The 26435-nt window shown below is 35.5% G+C and overlaps 1 protein-coding gene across 2 annotated transcripts; it reads left to right on the top strand.

The window, feature by feature from the left end:
* The first annotated feature begins 167 nt into the window (after nucleotides 1-167).
* Nucleotides 168-26359, top strand: LOC129274043 (sodium-coupled monocarboxylate transporter 1-like). Of its 2 annotated transcripts, XM_064108505.1 has the most exons (16): nucleotides 168-499; nucleotides 5734-6083; nucleotides 6529-6594; nucleotides 7512-7563; nucleotides 12741-12808; nucleotides 14691-14845; nucleotides 15395-15532; nucleotides 16337-16466; nucleotides 17545-17633; nucleotides 19074-19186; nucleotides 19918-19988; nucleotides 20400-20486; nucleotides 22197-22426; nucleotides 23371-23465; nucleotides 24224-24363; nucleotides 25287-26359. In XM_064108505.1, exons 2-16 carry the CDS (start codon nucleotides 5742-5744, stop codon nucleotides 25401-25403), a joined length of 1893 nt encoding a protein of 630 aa, XP_063964575.1. In that variant the 5' UTR covers nucleotides 168-499; nucleotides 5734-5741; the 3' UTR covers nucleotides 25404-26359. The 2 variants fall into 2 exon arrangements, with proteins under 2 accessions (XP_063964575.1, XP_063964576.1); XM_064108506.1 differs by lacking the exon at nucleotides 168-499 and having other exon boundaries at nucleotides 5548-6083.
* The last annotated feature ends 76 nt before the right edge of the window (nucleotides 26360-26435 follow it).

Here is a 26435-nt window from a genome sequence, read left to right as displayed (position 1 = left end):
AAACCGGAGTGCATACGCCTAATACAACAAGTCCCACATAACATAGTTTGAATTTAGTGACAATTATGTACATATTTTATAATTGTCCATAAAGCGTTTTATTGCATTTTAAAAGGGGTTTTACTGGGTACAATTCACTTTACTGCCCCTATACCAAAGCTTTAGTCAGACTATAAATCTTCGTTCATCATGTTCATGCAAAGGGCTGACAGCTCGTCAATTTCAAATAGTGTAGTTAGAGGTCAAAGCTTTATCTATTTGCTAACGCGGTCATCGATGCGAGATACTACCTTCGATGACTTTATTTTTTCTTATTACAAATTTGGTGCTGCAAAATATTATTTGGTTAGCAGTCGTAACTAAGTAAATTTATAACATTTTATTTTATTTTATGAAGTTTCATTTGACGACTTCAAAGCGAGAGAGAAAGACCTACCTGCCGCGTCAGTAAATGTCTTAAGATTTATTCAATTCATCATTTTCTTCCCAGATGCGCATGGTAAGTCAATATATTTCAACAAAATTTTCAAACCCGTCGAACATAAATATTATCATTATAATTTGTCCTATTTTGTATGTATATATATATATATATATATATATATATATATATATATATATATATATATATAATAAAGGATGCTTAATGCGAATGTACATGTGGGTCTTTCCATGAAGTTGGGCATGAATTGTGTCATTTCATCATAACTCAAGACTGATTGTATTATACATTTATTGTTTGTAGGCTTTATATTTGTATTAAACGCATGCATTTTACTGGAAATTTTGGGCCATTTAGACTAATTTTCCATAAAGTTATTGAGCAAAACATAGAATGATGCTGTTACAGGCACACGGTGTCCGTGCAGCATAGGGATATTTTCATTTGGTCAAAAAAATTCAAATTACGGCAATTAGGTTGACCAACACTTGATACAATATATGCGCATTTACTTGTTAAAGTCAGGTAGCTAAATACCTCAGATTTCCTTTGAATATAGTTTTATTTTCAAATGGAAATTGATAAATTGTCACTATGCTACTCAGTGTCCAACAAATGGGACATTTTCCAATGCTACATGGACACCGGGATGATAAAATAAAATATTTTGAAACTATGCATAGGAAATCTGAGGTATTTTACTAACTGACTTAACAAGTACAATATACATATTGTTTCAAGTTTTAGTCAGTCTAATTTGCATTAATTTAACTTTGTGGACCAAATGTAAGTATCCCGATGCTACACGAACACCGTGTCCACTGAACAGCATTATACACTGTTTTGCTTAATAACTTCATGGAAAAATAGTCCAAATGCCCCCAAATTTCCACTATAGTCTTAATACAAATGTAAAGCCCACAAACAATACATGTATAGTATATTTAGTATTGAGTTATGCTAAAATGTCACAATTCGTGCCCCAAAACACAAAAACATATATATATATATATATCATCATAAATGGTTAAGTAAGTGCCGTAGAAATAAAATCGTAGATATTAAAAGGAGTGACAAGGAGACTACCAACAGAATACCGCTTGTGACCACCTTCCATATCCCAATCTACCCCCTCTCCGCAAAATCCTGTGTGATAACCACCACATTTTACACACTTCTGATCGTTCCCGATACTCCCCTTCTAGCATACCGACGCCCACCGAATCTCAGGGACCTCATTGTTCGTGCTGAAGTGCCCTTCCTCACTAACCATTCTTCTCCCATACATCATATGGCACCTTAAAATGCACCAGCAACAGGTGCATCATATGTGAAATACACCTTCACGGGGGCGACACTTCCACCAGCAACTCTACCAGCCTGTCTCACCAAATCAAGCTAGGGCAACATCACATGCACTACCACTAAATGTTGTATATCTCATCACTTGCAGAGTTTGTAGGGTACAATACATAGGGGAAACCAAGACCACACTCAAGAAACCATTCTACGGGCACAGATCCACCGTCAACACAGCAAAGCTGGACACTCCAGTTGGCCGCCATTTTAACCTCCCCAACCACTCCATCACTGACATGATGCTACAGGGCATCGAATCTTTAGGTACCCGTCCTGACTCAGTCCGTACTAGCAGAGAGAAGTTCTGGATGAGACGACTTCGCACCACCCAACCTCATGGCCTGAACATCCAAGTGGGGAACGACTGATTATTCTTTCCTATCCACTTTCAATTTATATTTACATATATTTTTTCCCCTCAGCTCCTTTGAATAGTTACATTATAGTTTCTTCCTATTCTTTCCTCCCATATCTCATACAAGCTCAGCTCCAATTTTTTCCTTCCTTATTCAGGCGATATAATAATTATTGTATATAAATATTTTTTTCTCCACTCACCTCTTTTAGATTTACCACATTTGCTTATTTACATGTATACTATGGTTTCTTCATAATACACCCCCTCTCTTCTATATTTGCTTTTACCATTTTAGGCAAATTTGCTTCCTCTTTTTCACTTTTAACGGGTTTTTTTTCTTCTTCTTCCCCCCCCCCCCTTATGTTTTTTTCCCGTCACACCTATATAGCGGATTACAATATCAGTTACACCATATGTGTATTTATATTTTTTCATATACATTTCTTTTTTTGATATATTTATATACATATCACTCATAGATACATCTTTACACTTACCTTCTTCTCTTAGTTTGTTTAATGCTTTATCATATATACTTATATGTCTTTTGTACATTATCAGTTGTTCCCCATTCTTTTCCTTTTCCCCCCACTCTTATGCACCAGTTTATTATGCCTTTCTTTGTAACCTGTTTGTCCCACCTCTCACTAATTCTCTTGTTATTCATCTCTTCCTCATACCCTCTATCACTGTTTTGTTCCAGATCCTGTTTGATGTTGCCTGCCTCATTATCTTAATCCCTCTTGGCTTGAGGTCTTTTACTGGCCTTACTTACACTAACTTCCCTTTGTGTCTGCCTACTCCTTTTCTTTCATCCCCTTCACTAACCTGATTGGTCTTCGCTACTCACTTGTTTCTAGTGTTGCTGTCGCTTGTCTGTGGTCTATATTATGGTTGTTCCACTTTATATGTTTGTCATTTTGCCTCCGACGAAGATTCTGCTAGGATCGAAAGCTTAGGCCCCTTTTGACTTTCTAATTTCAGAAGGAGCATAGCTCTCAAAAAATGAAAGGTAAAGTCACACTCTTTGTCAGTGCCCATGATGTGACATTAAAAGAGAATTCAAAATCCGTTTTTTTAGAGCTATGCTCCTTTTAAAATCTACGATTTAATTTCTACGGCATTTACTAAACCATTTAAATTTTCTTTTGAGCTATGCTCCTTTTAAAATCTACGATTTAATTTCTACGGCATTTACTAAACCATTTAATAAATGGTTTAGTAAATGCCGTAGAAATTAAATCGTAGATTTTAATGGTTTAGTAAATGCCGTAGAAATTAAATCGTAGATTTTAAAAGGAGCATAGCTCTATGATTATTTGATTCCTTATGCCGAAGCAGACTATTTGTATTATATACATACATATATATATATATACATATATATACATATATATATATATATATATATATAGAAATAGTCTGCTTCGGCATATGGAATAAAGTAATCACAAAAGGTTTAGTAAATGCCGTGGAAATAATTTAAAAGGAGCATAGCTCTCAAAAAAAAAAAAAATATATATATATATATATATGTGTGTGTGAAATTATACATGTACAACAGCTTTGGCTACTCTTTTATTTAAATATTTTGTGAAAGAAATGGATGAATGGATGACAATATATATATATATATATATATATATATATATAAATATATATATATATATATCTATATATATAGAGAGAGAGAGAGGGGGGGGGGGGGGAGATCAGGGGAATAGAGGGTCAAAGGTGTTGTGCATTCTTTTTGTAACTTTATCATTTTTTCACTCACATAGTAGCATCCCCCAACTCCTACCGAATGAACCAGCTCCTTATGAAATCATAATCTTACATGAGTTGCAGAATATTTCATTCCAAATGCCTCCTCCAATAAAGTTAACATAGGGATTGACCCCAGCTTGGTGCCTGTAGCATGCTATTATGATCATGCTAATTTTCTTAAAGGTCAAGTCCACCCAATGAAAATGCTGACTTGAATAAATAGAGAAAAATCAGACTAGCATAGTGCTGAAAATTTCATCAAAATCGGATGTAAAATAAGAAAGTTATGACATTTTAAAGTTTCGCTTATTTTTTCACAAAACAGTGATATGCACAACTAGGTGAGCTAGTCGATAATGTCCATCACTCACCATTTCTTTTGTTTTTTCTTGTTTGAATTATACAGTATTTCATTTTTATAGGTTTGACAATAGGGACCAACTTGACTGAACCATATAGTATTAAACAAGGCTAATTCCACATGTTCAGTGAGGAATTAATCATTGTATCACTTGACAATGAGGAGAAAATAAGAATATTTCACATTTCATAGAATAAGATACAAAAGAAATAGTGAGTGGATGACGCCATAGTCTCCTCTTTTGCATTCCAGCCAGGATGTGCATATAACTGTTTTGTGAAATTAAGCAAAACTTTCAAAAGTCATAACTTTCTTACTTTACATCCGATTTTGATGAAATTTTCAGTGTTATGCTTGTTGGATTTGTCTGTTTTTATTCAAATCAATTTTTTTGGGGGTGGACTTGTCCTTTAAGGAAAAATAGTTTGTGATGAATTTTACCATGTTTATTGCATCTCTTTGGATGACGAAGGCTTACTTTGGCAGAAATCGAATTTACATCACAGCACAAATACCACCTGGCTCTCCAATCGTAAACTATACCACATTTTTAATGTCATAAAAAAGAATTTGTGAGAAGATACCCTTTCAGAACATATATAATAATTATGTGTTAATGACAAGGGCTTTATGAAAGATGCGATTATTGAGGTGTACTTTTTTTTCCTGACTAACTAGGTATATCTGCATGTGTGGGTGGGTATGCCTGTGTGCGTGAATATGTGTAAACCGGATTTTATAAATGTATATGTATTGCGATTCAGGTGTTTTTAGTTGGTTGAATTGCCCAAAAGAAAACTCTAGACAAATGAATTCGAAGAGAAATGTGGGAAAATTTTAATGTCAACTTTAAGTTGGAATTTTTTTAATATTTAGGGTCGAATATCTTGATTCTTCAGAGATTTTCCACCCCAACTAAGAAATGAAAAAAAAAATAAGAAAGGTTTACAAAAATAGTAGAAATCTGATCTGGTTGTTGCCCTTTGGCTAGCTTTGTAAAGTTCTTTTGCCACTTAAATACGGCATTTTACCACCCTAACTCCACCCCTCCCTAATTTTAGAAACTCTTTAGAAACTCTCGAATTTGTCCCTGGTCAGCTATGAAAGGGTCCATAGTACACAAACTTTTTTCCAAGGGCATGTAGGAAGGAGGGAAGTTCATCGCCTGTAAAGTTTTTCCTTTTGTATCATTTGATAGGTTTAGGGGTGGATATTTTGAACTTTGGAGTATACTTACTAAACAGGAGGGTCAACGAAAGTAGTGTAATACAAGTGAACTGATGTCAAAAGATTGAAAAGAATGATTTATTTCCGAAAATTCATAACCTCGTTCTATGTTCTAGAGCATTTCATTATACATCCTTCAAGCAAATAGCGATTAAGCATTACATTTTTGGTGCATGAACAGTTTCTATTTTTTAAAGCAACCACTTGTTTCTGTTTCAGTTCTAGACATGGAAGAGGTACTCCGATTTTCCGTGTGGGATTATGTCGTGTTCGGCGTCATGCTCGTGCTCTCGGCAGCAATCGGCGTTTATTCGGCATTTTCCGACGGACGTCAACGAACCTCCGAAGAAATAATCCTGGGCAATCGCAAGTTGAATCCCATCCCCGTGGGACTTTCGATCATGGCTACGCTCATCTCGGCTGTAGCGATCATTGGGACACCAGGCGAGATCTATAGCTACAACACGATGTTGATGTGGGGCTTGGTAGCCTATGTTCCTGCCTGCATCCTCGTAGCGCTTCTATTCCTACCGTTGTACTTCCGAATTCAAATTACCAGCGTTAATGAGGTAATAGGGACTTTTCGCACAGCAGCGCAAAATGAATCCTGTATGACGCGGCGAAGGCATTGAAAATGCAAGTCAAATCACAATAAAGTCTTTGTGGAGGGTCGCTGAATCGAAACAACATACTGTAAACGACACATTTTCAATTTTTCCTCAGCTCTGAAACGTCGGACGAATCTGCTGTTCCGATTCACGGACCCTCGACAAAGACTTCATTGTAATTTGACTTGCATCTTCAATGTATTTGTTGCGTTCTAGGATTCATTTATGGCCTCTGTGCAAAAAATAACATTTCAAATTGCCTTAATGATCTCCCCTTCCACCATTTCTATTGGTGTAATGCTTTGACTGAATAAAAAGAATCATAACAATATAATCGATACGATTTACATTAATGAAACAATGAATAACTGAATTGACATTTCAATTGTCCGTTTATTATTGACAGTATTTGGAGTTACGATTCAACAGAGCATTGAGGGTTCTCGCCACCTGTAGCCTGCTACTGTCAACCGTAAGTATATATATATATATATGGTCGCATTGCCAATATATTATATGGTCGCATTGCCAATATATTATATGGTCGCATTGCCAATATATTATATGGTCGCATTGCCAATATATTATATTGGCAATGCGACCAAGATCTGTGATGTCACACACGTACAACTCCCTCATTACTTTAGAACTTATTTCACTTATATTCTCATTTTTATAGAGCACAAGGTGAGGTGTTCTCTTTATGAGAGGACAAGTACAGAGGTTTCACAACATTATATCATTGATGAATCGTTTGTCATATGATTAGAATGAGAAAAAAAGAGATGTTTTGGGGTATATTTTCAGTGTCCAAAAGGGGAGAGTTGTTCATCTGTGACATCATAGATCTTGGTCGCATTGCCAATGGGAGGATCTCCATAGCATTAGTGATCTCGACATTCAAATGCTCATAACTCTTCTATTGCTAGTCCTATTTTACTCAAACTTTTGTTGATCTTATTCTTTGCTTTTTCTGCTTTCACAAAAGCTAACTTGCTCCAAGTGTTTCATTCTCCTTTAAACAGGCAGATGCATTTTATTGCTTCAACAAACTTGGAAAATGGAAGATAAATGGTATATTACACGAGGTAAAATTTTCACTCTTGTATCGAAAGCACTTTCTATATTGCGATACAAATAACGCTATAGGTGTAAAAAAATAGCAGAGGATTTCGAATTTGAAATCGCTACTGTTTGAAAATTTACATTGAAAACATTCCTATTTTACGAAAAATGCCAATTAGGCCAAATGGCGCGAAACAAGTTAAGGCATTTTTTTTAGACGAGCATGAGTGGCGGGATATCCGATCAGATCAGTCATCCTCAAATAAGTACATTTTCTCCATTACACTCGACCAACCCAAAATACGTATTTTGTTCTCCTCACAGGGACTCTATATGGGAATAGCTACATATGCCCCAGCTCTTGCGATAAGTGCAGGTGAGAATATATACATATTTGTACATTCATATCCCTCTCATGAATATTCATAAGAGTATCCTAGATAAACGATTGGTCAATTCGTGATCATGTGACAAAATATAATTTCAATTGGAAAAATCACATCGCTGCAAATAGCTCCGTATAGTATTGCTACGTTTACACGATGTTCGCTTTTGGCTCACGATCAACTATTTTATCAACAAATTTATGAAGAAAAAAACTACTCATCTAATCTGGGAAACTTTCAATAACTTTGATCGTGAGCCAATAACACCACAAACATTTTAAAGAACACTATGCGAGTGAAAGCAAATGTTAAAAGAGACAAGAACCGAATCTCCTCCTGCGTTACCTCTTAAGGGTGATTATAATGATAATAATAATAACGCAGTTCTTGTATAGCGCATATCAAATTATGTCATAACGTCCCTATGCGCTTCCAAAGGACTTGGATATTATTACCCTGGCTGTCGCCCCACAGCCTTCTACAGCGCGGTGGCATTTCAAGGAATAAATTCCTGCCAGGTACCCATTCACCTCACCTGGGTTGAGTGCAGCACAATGTGGATGAATTTCTTGCTGAAGGAAATTACGCCATGTCTGGGATTCGAACCCACGACCCTCTGTTTCAAAGTCAGAAGACTAATCCACTGGGCCACCCCCTACAGGAGTTGCTTTAGATTAAAGAATAGACAAGTAAATACATTAGACAACAACAAGAACACTCAGAAATACACAGGTGCCTAATGATGTCTCTGTATTTACATATCGGAGTCGTAATCACGTGATTAAAATCACGTGTGGAAAATGTGATCAATGGCTACAGGTGCATCGCGTGTAAAACATTTCCCATAGACTCGTGTGTTAAAACTGCACTTAAAATAAGGATGAAATTAAAGGGTCGAATGTTTACTACCGTTGAGACATTTCATATCTGACAATAAAAGGGTATCTCGATGAACTCATTAAAAAAAAAAATCGGCATTTATGAAGACATCTCCTGACGGGATCAAATTTATCACCTAAAACAATAAAACATCTCTAATTCCTCCGCCAGTCAAATAGTTCCAAAAGTTGAGTGACTTTCTTCCCTATTTGCTAAAAAGAAGTTCAGTGATTGCACTGCCTAGAATCAGTGTTATATGGCGAGTCATATTTACAGAAAGTCCTACAAGGAGACATTATCATTTTACATTCAGGAACAGCGATTTTTTATTACATCATAATCAACTTTTATCATCATCATGATGTATATTACTATTGATATCCACATAATTTTTATAACAATTTTATACGCATATTCTCTTGACATAACTATAATAAATACATTTATTATCTTTTTAATAACAACATAATAACTTTTTATGCCTTGATCATTTTAAAAACGTGACTATGGTACATAAACACTGAAGCCCCCATTAATCATGTTAATATACACTCTTAAAAATGTTGGGCAACATACGGTCCACACAACAATTGGTTAAAACTTTATCCAATTCTGGGTAGTTTTACACCAATACTGTTTAGTTTTCACCCAAAGCACACATTATTGGTGTAAAACTACCCAGAATTGGATAAAGTTTTAACCAATTGTTGTGTGGACCGTATGTTGCCCAACATTTTTAAGAGTGTAGTGATGCAAAGTAAGCATGCCATGAACTGCACTGACGGTGCACTGTGAAAGAATGAAAAATCTTTAGATTTACCACCCTTTCACACGGTAAAAAAAATCGTAATTTGAATGATTCCAGTGCAAAATAAGGCCAATGATGATTTGTTTTTAGCACGTACGTGTGAAACCAAACTAGAACATAATTAGAATCACGAATACCTGCAATCATCATTACAATGATGATTCAAGATTCACGTGTGAAAAGGCCCTAAGTTTCCTTTACTTTTGGCAGTGCAGTGGCGTGAGACAAACTAAAAACTAATATACAGAGCGTCCCAGAAAAGAAGGAATCCGGGATTCCCATTTCCCTTTTCTTCAAAGACACAATAAATTGCGATAATTCATTTACATCATCATATAACTCAATTATTTCTCTTTTTTCTGATACCTAATATGTGAAAAACGGTTCACGGATTTTAAGTGCAAGACAATTTTGAAATTTTAATGTCTAAATCAGGTTGCGCGGAAGATTGAACGAGATTGGTTCGTAATACGACAACCGGGATTATTCGACGATTGGCTCATTAGCATTTCTTTTGTATTCTTTGTTACGTTTCCCTCACTGATCCCTGAAATGAGAGTGGATTCAGAGTCACACTTGAGTTTCTGCGCAAATGACCTGAATGAATTATGATATGCCTCAATATTTATCGCCTTTAAACTGCCATGCGGGGACGATTTGCTAAGCTTTGGTCTCAAATTAAAGATAAGATTCCACTCTTACCATAAGTATGAAATTTATAGTGAAACATATTCAATGATTGTGAAATATAACTCTAAAAGCAGGTTTCCCTTTTTTGTGGGACGGAAAATCCTTACGGTAATGTGGGTGAAACTTAACTGAAATTCACCTCCGGAGTAGATTATCCGCCCTTTCACATGGTAGAAAATTGTAATTTGAATGATGATCCCAGTGAAAAATAAGGCTAATGACGTTTATTAAGCACGTGTGAAACCAAACTAGAACATGATTAGAATCACGAAAGCTAATCACAATCACATCCAGCCCCCCCCCCCCCCCTCCCCATTTCCGAAGCCCCTACATATGAAGCAGTTTAATCTCCGATCGTAACCTGCCATTTGTGTTTCGGTAAATATTTGCATTTTCGTAACGAGAGAAATTTCGGGGGTGTTCCATGGAACCCTTATGGTTTTTAGATCCGATTCACAAAAGTACCTGTGCCCGGTGGTCGGCCATACACCGTGCAAAGGTGTTAGTCTGTTCTCAATGACAATTTACAATTATTTTGTAACGTTACGTAGAGATTCGTATTTTGCTTGCAGTTTTTTCCAGAATTCTTGGGTCACATAACCCAACACTTTGATTGTAGATTAGAGGGATTTTTTTTAATGAATGTATACAGAACGTGACAACGCACCGCGGCGCGCCGTGACGTGATTATGTGAGTAAACGTTGCAAGCCGTTTAACACGGTGGAGGGCAGGGGAGCGGTGCCCCCTTCATTATCATGTAGTTAGAAAAGATGGGAATAGGAAAAGATAAGAAATGGTGAAGGGACGAAATATGAAACGGATTTCAAGATTTGTTTAATGATGACAGCTCTCTTTCGTGTACTTTAATTATATATTTTTTGAAGAAATTTGGAGGTGAATTCATATTTCATTGTATATGATATGTTAAAAAATCATTGGGCCATTGCCCAAGTTTTTGACAAGGTATACTGCCAGCCTTTTTGTTATTTTCGATATTTAGATTCAAAGTATAGAGACAAATTATAACAATTTTAGGGAATAATGAGAGTGTTTTGGTAAGTGGTAAACGTGTTTTTGTCAGAGATTTTTTTATGGCTCGTTTATGGTATAGGCCTATCTCAGACTTATATGGAAGGGAAGGTAAACTTATAAATTTTAATACGTGGGTAAAAAAGGAGTGGAAAAGAAACTTAACATGAAATGGTGCTCCTCCTAAGGAATTGAAATTGAGATGCCTTTCAAATCAATGCGTGTTACTATCTCTAAGCGTTACGTATAATCTAAAAGGCAATGATATTGCCTTTATGAAGATGATAACACATAATATCAATTCAATTTTAAAAGGCAAACATATTGAGGCTCCTACATCAGAAACTTACTGGAACAATAAATATAATATCGAAAAGAAATATGGAAGACCATATATATAATGCCTTTTGTTTGTTTAATTCATAATAAGAGTAGAGAACTTTCAATATAAAATAAATACAAGAACACTTCTGTTAGATAAAAATATTATATAAAAAGAAAATTGCAGAATCTGAAATATGTATAGTAGCTTTTTGCAAATTGGGAGAAGAAAGTCCAGAGCACATATTTGTACAATGTCAACATGCTTGTGAGTTTGGGGTAGAGTTTTTGAAATGTTGGCATAGAAAATATGATATTGACCTACAATAAAGGAAGAGGATATTTTGTTTGCTATATTAGTTGGAAGGCCTCACATGGCTCTCTTCATGCTCTTGGATCTATGTTAAGTGTTAGGTAAACAAGTTATAAATGCAGACATTTGAATATTTGATCTGTTCTGGTTCAAGTTGAAACAAATTTATTTTATCGAAAAACAACTGGGTATTAAGAATAGACTAATATATACATAATTTGAAAAGAAATGTAAAATTCCGCATACATCATTCTTAATGTATGGGCCACTTTGAAAAACAAAATAGAAGTTATGTTATCCAGTTACTGAATGTGGTTTGTTTGAAGAATTTTCTAGGAGAAGATGTTCAGGTATGTGCACCCGACACCTGCTATATTTGTGGGTTTTTTTCTTTGTTCTCTTGGAATGTATATATATATATATATGCATGATTTTTTTTATTGTTTGTCTGAAGTATTTCTAATAAAAAAATTATTGAAAGATAAAAAAGGGACGAAAGCAATAAAAAGGGTATAAGAAATGTCATGAGTCTGGCCACTGTAACTCTTTATCTAAAGTTCACTTTAGATGGTATGACGTTAATATGATGGCGTCTTAACCCCTCCCCCCTCCTCCACCCCATGTCACCTCTGCTTGATATTGTCTTGAATTGTACAGTATGTACGTTCTTATGGATCGACTTCCAAATAGATGGAACGGTCTCTTAAACGAGACTTTGCTCAAAAGCAGGGTTTTTTAAATATATAATTAACACCTCTGAAAAAATATGAAATATCTATCTTCCGTATAGGATTTTAATTACAAATGAGGATCATTTCAGAAAAAGTCGAGTTTCGTGGTTACCCCTATCACACGTTATGAGCCGCCGAGTTGAGGGGGTTCATTACCACCCCCCCCCCCTCACCTCAAAATTGTCTGTAACGCGTACAAAACATATACAAATTACCATCTTTTTCTGATAAATTGCATGATCTGCCCCCCCCCCCCCACACACTTTCAAAACTCTAAACTCTTCCACGGCCCCTGTGAATACAAGCACAAAACATGTTTATAAATAGATAATCATAAGTAATTAACTTCCCTACTCTTTCTACTCTTTCATGCATGTTTTTTTCTTTAATACAAGTTACTGGAATGAGTTTGTGGACAAGTATATTAACAACAGGAGCAGCATGCACATTCTATACTTCGTTGGTAAGTTTATACACGCTTAGAAACAAAATGTGCAACTTTGCACCCTGAAGATTGCGACACTTTCTAATTCCATTTCCGATATACGCTCAGTGCATGAAAAACTTGGATGACTTAGGCTACGTTTATGCGACCTCAAGCCAGAATCATGATTCAAAACACAAACATGAATCACAATATCACAGAATCAGCGTTTCGACGACCTTCATTCCAATGCCGTTTCTCCTCAGATTCGGGCCAATCCAGTGCGAATCACTAGTGCGCAGTTTGATAGAGGAAGTTTTTCGCACGTGTTTCGGCTCTCGAAAAATCTTTTACTTCCATAATTCAGTCTACTATACCTCATTTTGTTTACTTCTATCATAGGGTCCATGCTTCTATTCATCTTTTCGGTTTATCGAAAATGATGTTCGGAAGTGAATTTCAGCGTAGATCCAATTTAATATTGACACTGTTAACTCAACAACTGAGGTCATTGTCCAGTTCATTTACTAGAACTTGACGTTGAAGACATGACCAAACAAAGAAAAGTAGTGGACGATGTGATGACCAACACAGAACTTGAACATGACAAGAAACGCATGTATAGCACATAATTATGTGCATACACTGATCATATAGAGCGCCTTGACCTTGGCAAGAGTCAAACCGAAAGTAGCCCGACACAGTGACGTCATAGAATCATGATTCAAATCACGATTGCGTTTATACGACCTTGTTCGTTCGTGATTCTACAGAAACGTATTTCCAAACGCCCCCTTTTCCGTGTTTCATGTTTGAAATTTGACAAACGTTTATTTTCACTTTTGACTAAACGCAATCGTGATTCTGCAGAATCATGATTCGAATCATGATTCAGATCATGATTCTAGGGTAAAAAAGTGGCACGTAAACGCACCCAACCAAACGTTCTTTAAAAAAAATGGGGTGATAAAAACCAACACCGGTTGGTTCCCAAAATGACCACCCCTTGAAGTAATCAAAATTACACCCTATAATCTGAACATAACACCGGGGAAAGTTGAAGTGGCAACCACTGGTATTTTGATAATTATATAAAAATAATAATATACATTTAAATATGGACTACCTTTGAGGGAGATTTACTGCCCTGAGCAGCAATGCTTAGCTGTTAGAGCAATTAACTTTTTGCTATTTGACATGGTAAGTCACATTGACTTTGCAGCGGACAATAAAACTATTGTTCTGACCGCTCATTAGGGGATTTGTTAAAATCGCTTAATAAAAATCAATTTCAAATAACTATGCTCAGGGAGACGAGTCATTAAAATATTTTCCGGCCGACTAATTGCCGGATCCGACATTTAAAAAAAATATATAACCTGCTGAGCAGCACAGTTCCTATCTTCGGATAAGAAATTCATTGTCGGACAAAACATCCGGCGGGGCCGGCGAGTCCTTTCATAAAACGCTATCTTTATGTCTGATATGGATAATGATAATAATAATAATAATAATAATAATTAACATTTATATAGCGCTTAATACAACAGTTTCTAAGCGCATTGGAAAGAGAAAAAAGAAGTAGCAAAATACACTGAAAGAGAACAGGATATAGAATTAAGAGGACTGCTTAATGAGGTAAGATTTGAGGAGTGTTTTGAAAGATTCGACAGTGGATGCATTACGGATGGAGATGGGGAGATTGTTCCAGAGTTTAGGGGCAAGAGCAGAAAAAGCACGATCGCCATAACGGGTAAGAGTGCGGGGTCCTAGAGATAGTCGAAGGTGAGCAGTAGAAGAAGATCGGAGACGCTGAGTTGCAGATGATGAGTGACAGAGAGAGATACGATTTTGAAGGTAGGATGGGGCGAGACCATGGATGATACACTTCATTTAAATCCTGTTTCTGTTATTGTACCAGGGTGGAATAAAGGCAATAGTTTGGACGGACACAATGCAGTCTGTAATCATGATTGCGGGCGTTGTTGCAGTGATTGTCAAGGGAACTTTCGATATCGGTAGCATTGACGAAGTCTGGAGACGCGGGGTGGAAGGAGAGAGAATACGATTTCTCGAGTAAGTATTTTCCAAAATTGCACCATTTATACCCTTACAAAAATCGCCAATGGTATTTCAATGGTTACTATTGAAATACCATTGAAATATTTCATAGAATACCAGAAATATTAAACTCGCTAGGGCAAATATTTGCCCAAACTCTTTGAATATTTCTTATATTCCATTCTGAGCCATCAAATATAATATAAATATTTCATACACATACATGCATCTTTTAATGCATTCAGAAAAAATAATTCCAGGATATACCTACTTTCAGATCTGTTCTTACAAAAAGTAATCTCTTTCTTACCTAATTTATTGAAAATTTTCCCCTATCTTCAGTTTTCTACATTAAATTTCAACGTTATTATGCACGTGTTTACAAACTGTATGTTAATATCAGTATACAACTCTTTAAAACCTTTGTGAAAAGCGTTAAATAGTACAATCTATTTCATTAAGGGATTGTGGCGTCAAATTTTAACAAGTCGTTAAAATCATCAAGCGTTGGACTCGCCTTCCACAGGGTGTTGATCTTAATTATATTCCCTATATTTTCTGTAGGCTTAACCCGGATCCTACTATTATATACTCTGTCTGGACTGTTCTGATTGGATTGTCAGTAGGTCACGCTAGACTTGGTATTACTCAGATCATGGCCCAGCGGTTGATCTCCTGCGGTAACCGGAATAAAGCCGCTCAGTTAGTATTGCTTCCATTAACTTCAAATACAGCGGTTAACATGGACTAGACTTTTAGTATTTATAGTACTAGTAGAAGTAGCAGTAACAGCAGTGGTAGTTGTAGTACATGTAGTAGTAGTAGTAGTAGTAGTAATAGTAGCAGCAGCAGAGGTAGTAGTAGTAGTAATAAGAGTAGTAGTAGCAGTAGTAGTAACAGTAGTAGAAGTAGTAGTAGTAGTAGTAATAGTAGTAGTAGTAGTAGTAGTAGTAGAAGTAGAAGTAGTAGTAGTAGTAGTAGTAGTAGTAGTAGTAGTAGTAGTAGTAGTAGTAGTAGTAGTAGAAGTAGAAGTAGTAGTAGTAGTAGTAGTAGTAGTAGTAGTAGTAGTAGTATTAGTAGTAGTAGATGTTGTAGTAGTAGTAGTCGCCGTCGTCTTGGTATAGCAGCATAATGCAGCAATATAAATAATTATGACGCCGTTTGTTGGAAACTACACCAACTGTTAACAATATGTTATAAATTATACTTTTGACAAATGATAATTCATATTAATGAATAATATTTTGTGAAAAATGGAAGAACGTCAATTTTATGTTAACTGAATTGAATAATAGCGTTAGTATCGTCATTGTATCAGTGGTAAATTAATATAATGAGTGTCATCGTTATCATCATCATCACGATCATCGTCATCATCATCATCATCACCACCACCGCCAAGATCATCATCAGTTGCGTCATCTCTCTCGTCTGATCATCAAAAAACGAAAAATAGGTATATTTCAATTATACTTTCTCAATTTTCTATTGATTTTGCTTTGCAAGAGCACTCTTCATATCGACCATTGGCTATTGTGTCCTCATGCTATTAATGGAGATATCAGGTGTAGTGATGTACGCATATTTCTACGGATGTGATCCCCTTACTTCAGGCAGGGTTCAGTCTCAAGATCAGGTATATTTGTTATGATTAATTTCTATTTTCAAGCGGCGGCGGAACGTTTTTTTTTTTGGGGGGGGGGCCAAAAAGGGCACTTATATGTCAAAATTGACTTTTTGGTGCAATCGGATATTTTCACCATGCGATTATCATGTGCGTGAAGTAATTATGTGTTTTGTAGCAATTCAGTCGAGCTGTCTTTTTGATGTGATTTCTTATTTTATTGAAGATATATATTCAGGCTTTTTTTTCTGCGAGAGAGTGTAGTGAGCAAATCTAAAGTTGTAAATCTTGCTTTCGGCAATTATGACCCTAATTGCTGTTAAAAGGGCATCCTTGCGAGATATTCCGAGCGCGAATCGCGATCTCAAACTTTTGGACATTTCATGTAATAAGACATGCGTACAGTTTTTGAAATCATGAAAAAGATGTGCATCTAACTAATAAAATAAAACACGAGTGCGAAGCGCTAGCTGAAATTTTTATTATGGCAGTGAATCTAAACTTCGAGCGCCCGTTCCGAAGAAATCTGATTTCTCAACAACCATCAAGATATCAGCATTTTGCAAGCAGATGTGGGTTAAATGTGGTACTGACTGATTCTATACCATTTCGTCGGAATCTGTATTTCACCTTTTGAGCTTGAGTTTTTGTTTAAATCTCCACAAAAACTTTGGTCCGCGAAGTTAGGTCACACTTTTTCAGAACGTTTTTCCAGCACAGCGCGCATTCCTCGGTCGGAATAGAATTTTGAGATTAAATCTTGAAATTTTCAGCCCATTCCAAGCTTCAGAAGGTCTTAAACAAGACAAAAAAACACAGATATTTTATTTTGATCGGCACCAAATCGAATTAAATCTTGATCTAAAATCGGTCATTTTATAAAAAAAAACACAATGGACAGAATACTTCATTCGGTGAAAGAAGAAATGAATGAATCATTCATTTCATCTTTCACCTTATGGAGTATTTTGTCCATTGCACTCATAACATTAATTATTTGCATAAATAGACCACGAGGAAATGCGTCAATGCGCGTAGCATAGGATATGCGCACCAAAATAACTGTGTCCGTCCTTCATTAAAATTGCAGATAATGCCCTTGATGGTGATGGAACTGTTTAGAGACATGCCAGGGATACCAGGATTGTTCTTATCAGCTGTTGCCGCCGGTTCACTAAGGTCTGTTTTGAAGATTCGTTTAGGTGGCTGTCACCCGTGTACGATTCAAACCGAGGTCTACGTGTGGCTGGCTATATTTTCGTTTCATCAAATTTCTTAATATTAATGGATAAGACCATCCCAACATATTTGATTAAAAAGAGAAAAATCCAACTAGCATAACACTGAACATTTCATTAAAATCGGATGTAAAATAAGAAATTTATATGACATTTTAGAGGTTTCGCATAATTTCACAAAACAGTTATATTCACAATTCCGTGGTCGGTATGCAAATGATGGGACTGATGGCATCACTCACTCACTATTTCTTTTTTACTTTATTATATGACATACCATATATTCAAATTTTCTTCCCGCTGTCCTGTGAAATAAAGTTTAATTCCTCTCCTAACAGTCATGTGGCATTGCCATTGTTTTGATATTTTATGGTTCAGTCAGGTTGGTCTTTATTGTCAAATCTGTAAACATTGAAATATTGTATAATTATTATATTAATATTATTATTATATTACATGTATAACAAAAAAAATGTGTGAGAGACATCATCGACTCATTCGTTTGCATGTTATTGAGTTGTGCATGATTACTGTTTTGTGAAAAATAAAGGGAAACTTTAAATTGTAACTTTCTTATTTTACATCCGATTTTAATGAAATTTTCAGCGTTATGCTTGTTTGAGTTCTCCCTATTGAGTAAAAGTATTTCACTTGTTATATCGAAAATTGCATGTTTGTTAACAACAAGAATATCAAGAAATCACTAGGAATCCTTTATACTGTAAGGAAGATGCAATTCTTAACCGTGTATAATAAATAAAATCAATCTTATCTTATTCTTGATGTCAAGAAAAAGGAATAAGAAAACTACATGATGTTCCCTACGTATACTCATGTACGTCAGCATACCTTGGCTGAAACGTTTAGATGTACCAGTTCCTTACCTATGCAAATAGATCCATAAATAGATTTTCAGCATACAATATTAGATTTCGACAGACGTTTTTATTTTACTTTGCATTAAGAATTTTAGTTACATGTCCTGGTGTTAAATGGGTGCCTATAATGCCTATATAGTAATCGAGTCTTGGTACTTGCTTCACAGCGCAAGGGGTGGAGGAGGTGCATAAGTATATTGTGTGTATCATTATTATTATTACTATTATTATTATTATTATTATCATTATTATTATAAGAATGACTTGCATGTATCGTGTGGGTGTGTGTGTGTGTTCGAGGTCTATATGTGTGTTATGTTATGTTATGTCACTAACGTTTCCTTGAGCGTTGGGCTTCATGAGAGTCCAATATGATATACTGTGCATGTATCATACATCAAAACACCAAATCAGTTGTCATATTATGACGACTGATTTGGTGTTTTGATTTATTATTATTATGGTAACCATCATCATCACCATCATTTTTATTGTTTTCCTAGTTCTCTGTCGTCTGGAATGAATGCTCTGGCTACAGTGACTGCTGAGGATATCATAAAACCTTTATTCCCAAAGATGAAACCAGGTCATTACGCATGGCTTCTTAAAGGATTGAGTAAGTCAATATTCTGAAGTATTAAAAGCGGTCCAAAGCATTGGAACATTTGCTAAATTCCTTTGTTCCCTCTCCATCCGAAACACACTTTTCTCACCACCTGATTTTCTTGTCTGATCTTTTCTACCTGACAATCTTCTTCACTTATCATCTTTTCTTTTACATCTTTATTGAAAAAGCTTTACCTTATCCTGAGGAATTTCGCTTGTATCTGTCGCTTTCTAATCCAAGTTTGTCTAATTGTATCTGCCCATGTGATGTTTTATAACAAATGTTTATAAGGCAAATTTTCAATTCGATAAATACTTTGAAAACCTCTGTTATCTATTTTAATCAGAAGTTTGTGAAAGCAAATCTTTTTCCTGCTCTCGTGTGTTTATGTGATGGGCTTCCTCGGTTATCCTGGTTATACGTGTTTGTTTTATTTGTATTTCTGCTCTTTGTTTCGCTTTTTTAAAAACAAATATTGTATCCTATCTAAATCCGTGTATCGGTTGTCGAATTCTATAAGGAGCCTACATGTTTATCTGCGTAAAGACAAACCTATACGTCGAACCACTTTAAAGAGATGGTTCGATTTAAAAGAAAAAAAAAGTAGAACAATTATGGGGATACCTAAAAAAATAATTTGTATTTTCCATTAAATATTGCTCATTGTCCAACGTCTGTAAAACATTGGTACAACAGATTTGTTTTCATGTAAATAGTCATTTTGAATTGTGTACTTTCAGCTGTATTTCAAGGCGGAACAACACTTATGTTTGCCTATTTAACAGGACTGTTAGGTACAGGTGTCGTACAGGTAAGATCAGAATGATAGACGGGACTGATTTAATTTTTCTATCGTTTCAAATCATTTTTGAGGAAAATGCGAAAAAAGGAAGCTTATTAAAGATATTTCATTCGGTATCCCTCCAACTGAGCTTTTTAAATCGACCCCCTCAAGAAAATACATAAAAAGTGAACATATAACAATCAAATGAATAAATTATTGAATCGGAAACGCTCATGCCGTAAAATTATTATAGAGTAGCCAGATTAGAACAGGAAAAAATAAAAATAAATAAAAAACAGAAAATATAAATGCTTTCGGACAGAAATACAAGAGCAAACATGGCTATCATTTTTACTTATTGTGATAAAAATCCAGAATTAATTGTTTAATCAATACCGCTAATTTATAATATTCACATTGACTGTCGTTTGGACATAGGTTTCTTTTTCCGTGGCTGGTATACCCGTCGGATCACTCCTTGGGGTCTTTCTCCTCGGAGTATATTTCCACAGATGTAATGGAAAGGTAAGTTTCAAGGTACTGGTAACGTTGGCAAAACAATGTCATGCTGTGTCACATTAGGTAATAACAAATCGCGATGATAATGTTTACTCGTACATCATAATATAAACCTTCTACGCCCTTACCTAGCAACCGCCACCGCCACCCCCCCCTCCTCCTAAAATAGAGAGAGAAAAGGATATGTTAAAATGAAAAAAATGCGTACTGAACATCACTTGATTTGGTCAATGTTATTATCAATTAATTGCAAAATGATAACTAAAATGCGTACTTAGAATAACACAAAAGAAAGCTAAATTAGTGTACATAATTATCTTGCCTACACTCATGATATTTACAGTGGTTGGTTATAAACCTTAAAGCTCTGTAAAAACACCACATCGTTGTTTAGGGTTTTGACAAAAACTTTGCACTTCATGCATAATCAATATCAACATCAATTTGGCAACATGAACAGAGAAAATGCCGCTCAATCTGTTCGTCATATTCTTAGCATATTGTGGTCGCATTCATGTTGGCAAAATTTCCCTCTTCTTTTGTCCAATTCTTTTAAGGGCTACTTAATTTTGGGAAACGGCATGTTTCTTAGGTGTTGGCCAATGGGAGGAGGGGGGATAATCACCCAAAGGTTGGATACTTTTAGTGTCCAAATATTGAATTTAAATGTTTACGATAAATCCCAGTCATTTTAAGAGACAAGTTATGTCTGTTATTTAAAAGCGAGACAGTGTATAAAAAGTGGCAAAGCTTTAGAGTACCGAAGTGTGACATCATCAATTTTCTCTTTTTTGGTAGTTAACCATTTTTCGATACCATATTTCGGTTGAGCATGATGAAACAGGCCTACCTCGACAATGCAAATTTGGTACATATCGGTCCGTGGGGGCCTAAAGCCCGTCTCACTCTATGCGATTCGTTGCGATCCGATTTTCAAAATAATTCTGATAACATTAGATATGGATATTCCAACTGATAAAATATTACGGATCAGAGTTCAAAATAGTGGTAGGACTACTGAAATCGAAATTCAGTCCATTTAGAGCCTCCCTGAATGATTAAAAAAAAAAAAATCAAAATCATAATGACGTCATCATTGGCTGCGACTTGAAGCCGATTTGGACTTTACTCCGACCATAGGGCTTGCCGCAAAGTAAAAATATGATTTTAGTTTTCCTAACAATATGCCAAACTTTAAATGAAATAATTTGACTTCTTGGAATGAAAAATGCAATTTCTTGAAAAATCGCGCCGAAACGGATCGCATAGTGTGAGACGGGCTTTAGACATGTTAGATATGACCTCATGAATACATAATTAGCCCCAATGTATCATTGGCCTGCATTGTTTCGAAAATTTCAGGAACCAGGGCAATAATAAATTGACTTCAGTGGGGCTAATTATAATCCTGAAGTCATATATATGCCCACCCCCCATGGACCAATTCCAACCAAATTTTGGTAATGGGTATTTTTCATCATACCCTGCCGATGTATGGTATAAAATACGCTAAAATCAAAAAGTAAAAAAGTTTTTTGTTACGTCATCACTTCAGTACTCTATATGGTATTAATGCATTTTGTTTTTGTTTTGGGGATTTTTATTGTCATGTCATATCATGGTTGTGAACGTTAATATGTTATAATTGTAAAATAGCAATAATTTACAAATACGATAATCATCTCGATCCGGTGTCCCTGATTTTCATGTTGACAGGGTGCTTTGGCGGGTTTCCTGGGGAGTATAATGTTCGTTTGTTGGATGAGGATTGGGGCCATCTTTCACCCCAATAGCAGAGGAAGAAGCCCGGTTTCCATCGATGATTGTCCCTCTCTTAACGAATCAACGACAGAGCTTTTCACCTCTATGGGGTCAGAGTTCATGACCTTATCATCTGACCCAATGCAGAGTGCAGCAACCACGGTGGTTCCGGAAGAACCCTCTGGGTGAGTGTCGTTGTAATATGCTTCACAACTCTTCTTGAAATTTGTCGGCCTAACAAAATAGTCCTTTTCTGACTATTGCCTATACAATGGCACAATATCACGTCTTTAGCGTAGTATATATGCATATAGCATATCATTGCTGCGCTATGCAAGTTGACATTTAATAAAATGTAAAACCGATGTATATTAAATAAAAGGGCACTATATAATTTTAATGCGAAAATTGTTTCTTTAAAATAGCAATGAAACAAAAACTTACCTCGTGAGTGCTATGGTCTACTCGAGTCGCAACATTGATGAAATGAAGATAATCGATATATAAAGCATTATAATAAACACATATTTAGATTCTAGCTTGTGATTGGTAATTCAATCATCAATCGCGGTCATAAAACGTTTTGTGTTCGCGAATCACTTCGGCCCATGGAGTCATATCGCGTAATCAATTGTCTTGAGTACCGCGAAATTTAAGCGCACTGTCACTCGATTATTCCTTAGTTGGTTTTGCATCTTTTTTCATCACATGCAGTATCATGAAAGTTTTTGTGACGTCACAATATCCGTCTTGGAGCAAGCTGCGCGCGCACAGATAACATACCTGCGAACATACAAAATAATAACCATCGTCTTGCATTTAATTCTTTACCTGATGTTTGTATCGATTATTTTTTGGAACTATATTTCCTCCTTGATTTTTAAATTGCTAAGACTTGAAATATGAAGCAATTAATCACTTCTTGATTTCATCTGAAGCGGCGAGCTATCACCTCCTTGGAAAGCTGGATGTTCACGGCATCTTTCCTCAGCTTCAATTAAGAAAGATATATATATCTAGCATGCCTCATATGCATGCAGTCTGTCCATCATTTTGCTTTTCTGATCTGATATGAGACTTTGTTCTATTGATTCCCTCATCTGCTTTTTATTCTTTCTCTCTTCGTTAGCTTGGTCCACCTCTACCACGTATCATTCTACTATTACTACCCCATTGCACTTATTCTGACGATTGTAATAGCCATGGTAGTAAGTGCAATTACAGGTAGGTTGTAGCAAACGAGCTTAGCCGTTGTGTGTGTGAGGGTGTGTGTGTAGAGAGGGTGGTGCTTTGGTGTGGGGTATTGATAGGGGTGCGCGCGCGTTTGCGTATGTAAAGGGGATGTGGTAAGAAATAATTGGTTTAAGCTGCAATTACTATTTAATACCGTGTCGAAAGCCCAAAAAACTATTTAAAGCTTGAATGAATCAGTACCATTTATTTTCAGTTCTTAGCTTCTATGCAGTATTTTGTTATGCGATTCGTTGTGCTTCTCAACAGCCTAAATTTCATGACGTCATCTCATGATAATGGTTTTGAGATTACATACGTATGTATGTAGAAAAGACTCTATTTCTCGAAATTTCAAACTGAAAGTGAGAAATATGTTGTATTATATCAGTTCGAGTGCCACAAGGAACTGTTGTTGGCCCCCTTATATTACTTTATATCAATGACATTGCTAATAAATACCCGAAATTTTTGCTGATGATCCATTAAAGTACCACCGCATACGTTCCCAAAACAATGCTGAATTGCTTGAAAGAGTCGCAAAATTGGTCACACGAAAGGTAATCTGAAAAAAAAATTGATGCACCAATTTCCACAACTGGCGCCGTGCAATGTGTAAACACGCACGCTTAAACAAAAATTGAAATCGTAGGGTGCCACTTTTTAATGAAAAAATGTATATATCCGTTGTATTTGTGATCAAGGTATTTTCACGATTATGAACTGAACAACTTTGTCCATGTTTATATTAGGTTTCCAAGATCCTTCCACCATTGATCCGAATCTGATAGAGCATTTTACAGATGCCCTCTTTTGGTACTTACCGGAATCCGTGAAGTTTAGGATGCGCTGTGGAAGTCCTCCAATCAAACGAGATTCTCCACCTCCATGGGTAAAATATGTTTCTTCATTGGTGACTCTTCCGTTGAGATCCCTTCGAATCAAGAGCTTTAAACTGGATCAAATTAATCATGTCTACTCTTTCATTTCACCCTTATTTTACCGAATAAATAAAAAAGCCCTGATAATATTTTTAAACACACTTTAGATTCCATACTGATATCTTATTTTTGTAATAACATTCTCAAAGTAGATTGCATATATCGTTTCCAACTTGGTCAATTCATGTTCAATTTAAGTAAGGATGATCTTCCCGTTATTTTCTAGAATAAATTATATGCATAATGTCCGCAACTACTCAACAATGCAACGACATTATTATCACCTTCCATCCATCAACAATAACTTTATTTGCAAACAAAATTGTCTTCTCCGGGACTGCCCAATATAATTCTGTGCCTCAATATTTTAAAGAATATTTTTATGTTAATATTTCAAACGCAAACTGAAAAAAATGTTCATTTTAGAATACTCACTTATAGGTCAAGCTGATTAAATGATTTAACGATACTTATACATGGATGATCGTCTGTGTGTGTATGTGTGTGTGTGTGTGGGTATTTCATGTATAACGAGAGTCAGGCTTCGTTATTGAAAAATGAAATAAAACAAATTCATCATTCAAAACGACTACGGACTCCGCAAATAGTTCACTTTCATTAAACATGCGGGTTTAGGCTAATTTTCTTTGTATTTAAGAACATTAACAGCCAATGCACCATAAATCACCACCATAATGTTTCCTTTAACTGAAAATAGGCCTATGACTATGACTCTTACTGTCCCTTCACCATCATTTATTGACTATTAGAAGACAGTGCACACCAGTTTAATTATTAATGCATTTGAAACACAGAAGTATAACATGCACGTGTGAATATGATTTTTCCTTTTTATTTTTCTCTTGACATGTAGGAAACCAAAGAAGTAGATACTAAAGAAGCTAAGGTGAATGGAACAGAAATGAAAGAAATCAACGGACAAGGATTCAATAATTCTTTCATGAATGATGATGAACAAAATGAGATCTAGACCAAAAGACAGAAATTAAGGCCTCGTGGCATTGAGAATGTCCATGTATCAGCACGACATTCATATATGACTGACTTAATTGCAACTTCTGAACACGGTTCGATTCATTTAGTAAATGTATTACAAAAATGTAGGCCTATGCAAAAATGTATCTCATGTATAGCAACAATTTTAGCCCTATGACAACCGTGGGATAAAACATGTCAATTCAGAAAACAGAAACAAACACGAGCCTACCGCTCGCTGTATTAAAAGTTGCCGTCGTAGACTTTTATCATAACTGCAATTATAATCTATATTTATAATACAGTCATTATTACTAAGATGCACCTACCCGACATTTATGCTAATGCTGACAGAATAATTATTCATTATGGTATTGTATTTACTGCCTAAAAACAAATAATTTCAGTATAAACATTTTTGTGAATAATTAGGATATTTTTCCGTAAATAATGTAAATACGTTCACTGAAAATGGCCGCAATTGTCTGTATCAGTAAAAAGTAGAATTAATACTGAATTTTATGCACAATATTGTGAATTTGTGATTTAGTCAAAATTATTGTTCAAGGACGTTCCACAGTTAAAAGGAAATTCATGTCATTTCAACAAAATTTTGCACAGAGTTACTTTAGCACCTTATTATTCCAGATATACACAAATTAACGTTGGTTCATGTGCTTGATTTTTTTGCTATCGAGCTTTGAAGTTCTCCATTTGCAAGGTCTCGAGAAATACGCAACAAAAATAATTTTGCGTTTTAAAACCCCACGAGATCACAACATTGAGTGCAAACCTCTATTAATCAGTCACAATCCAAGTAAATTTCACAAAATTTTACATTGTACTTCAGAATTATATAAAGGATCCACTCATATTGATATTCGTCTCTTTAAAGAGAAGGAGCACCTTCAATTTCAAAAATAAGGTGTGAAAGGTAACAAAAACATATCTAACAAAAAAAGAAATTTACATAACAAATTTAAAAAGTACAATAAATTCTGCTTTTTATTTAAAACCCATGTCATTT

The sequence above is a fragment of the Lytechinus pictus genome, chromosome 13 (assembly GCF_037042905.1).
Source record: "Lytechinus pictus isolate F3 Inbred chromosome 13, Lp3.0, whole genome shotgun sequence".
In the NCBI taxonomy this organism is placed as follows: domain Eukaryota; kingdom Metazoa; phylum Echinodermata; class Echinoidea; order Temnopleuroida; family Toxopneustidae; genus Lytechinus; species Lytechinus pictus.
The sequence above is the reverse complement of the archived record's forward strand: the minus strand, read 5'-3'. Positions and strand labels throughout refer to the sequence as shown.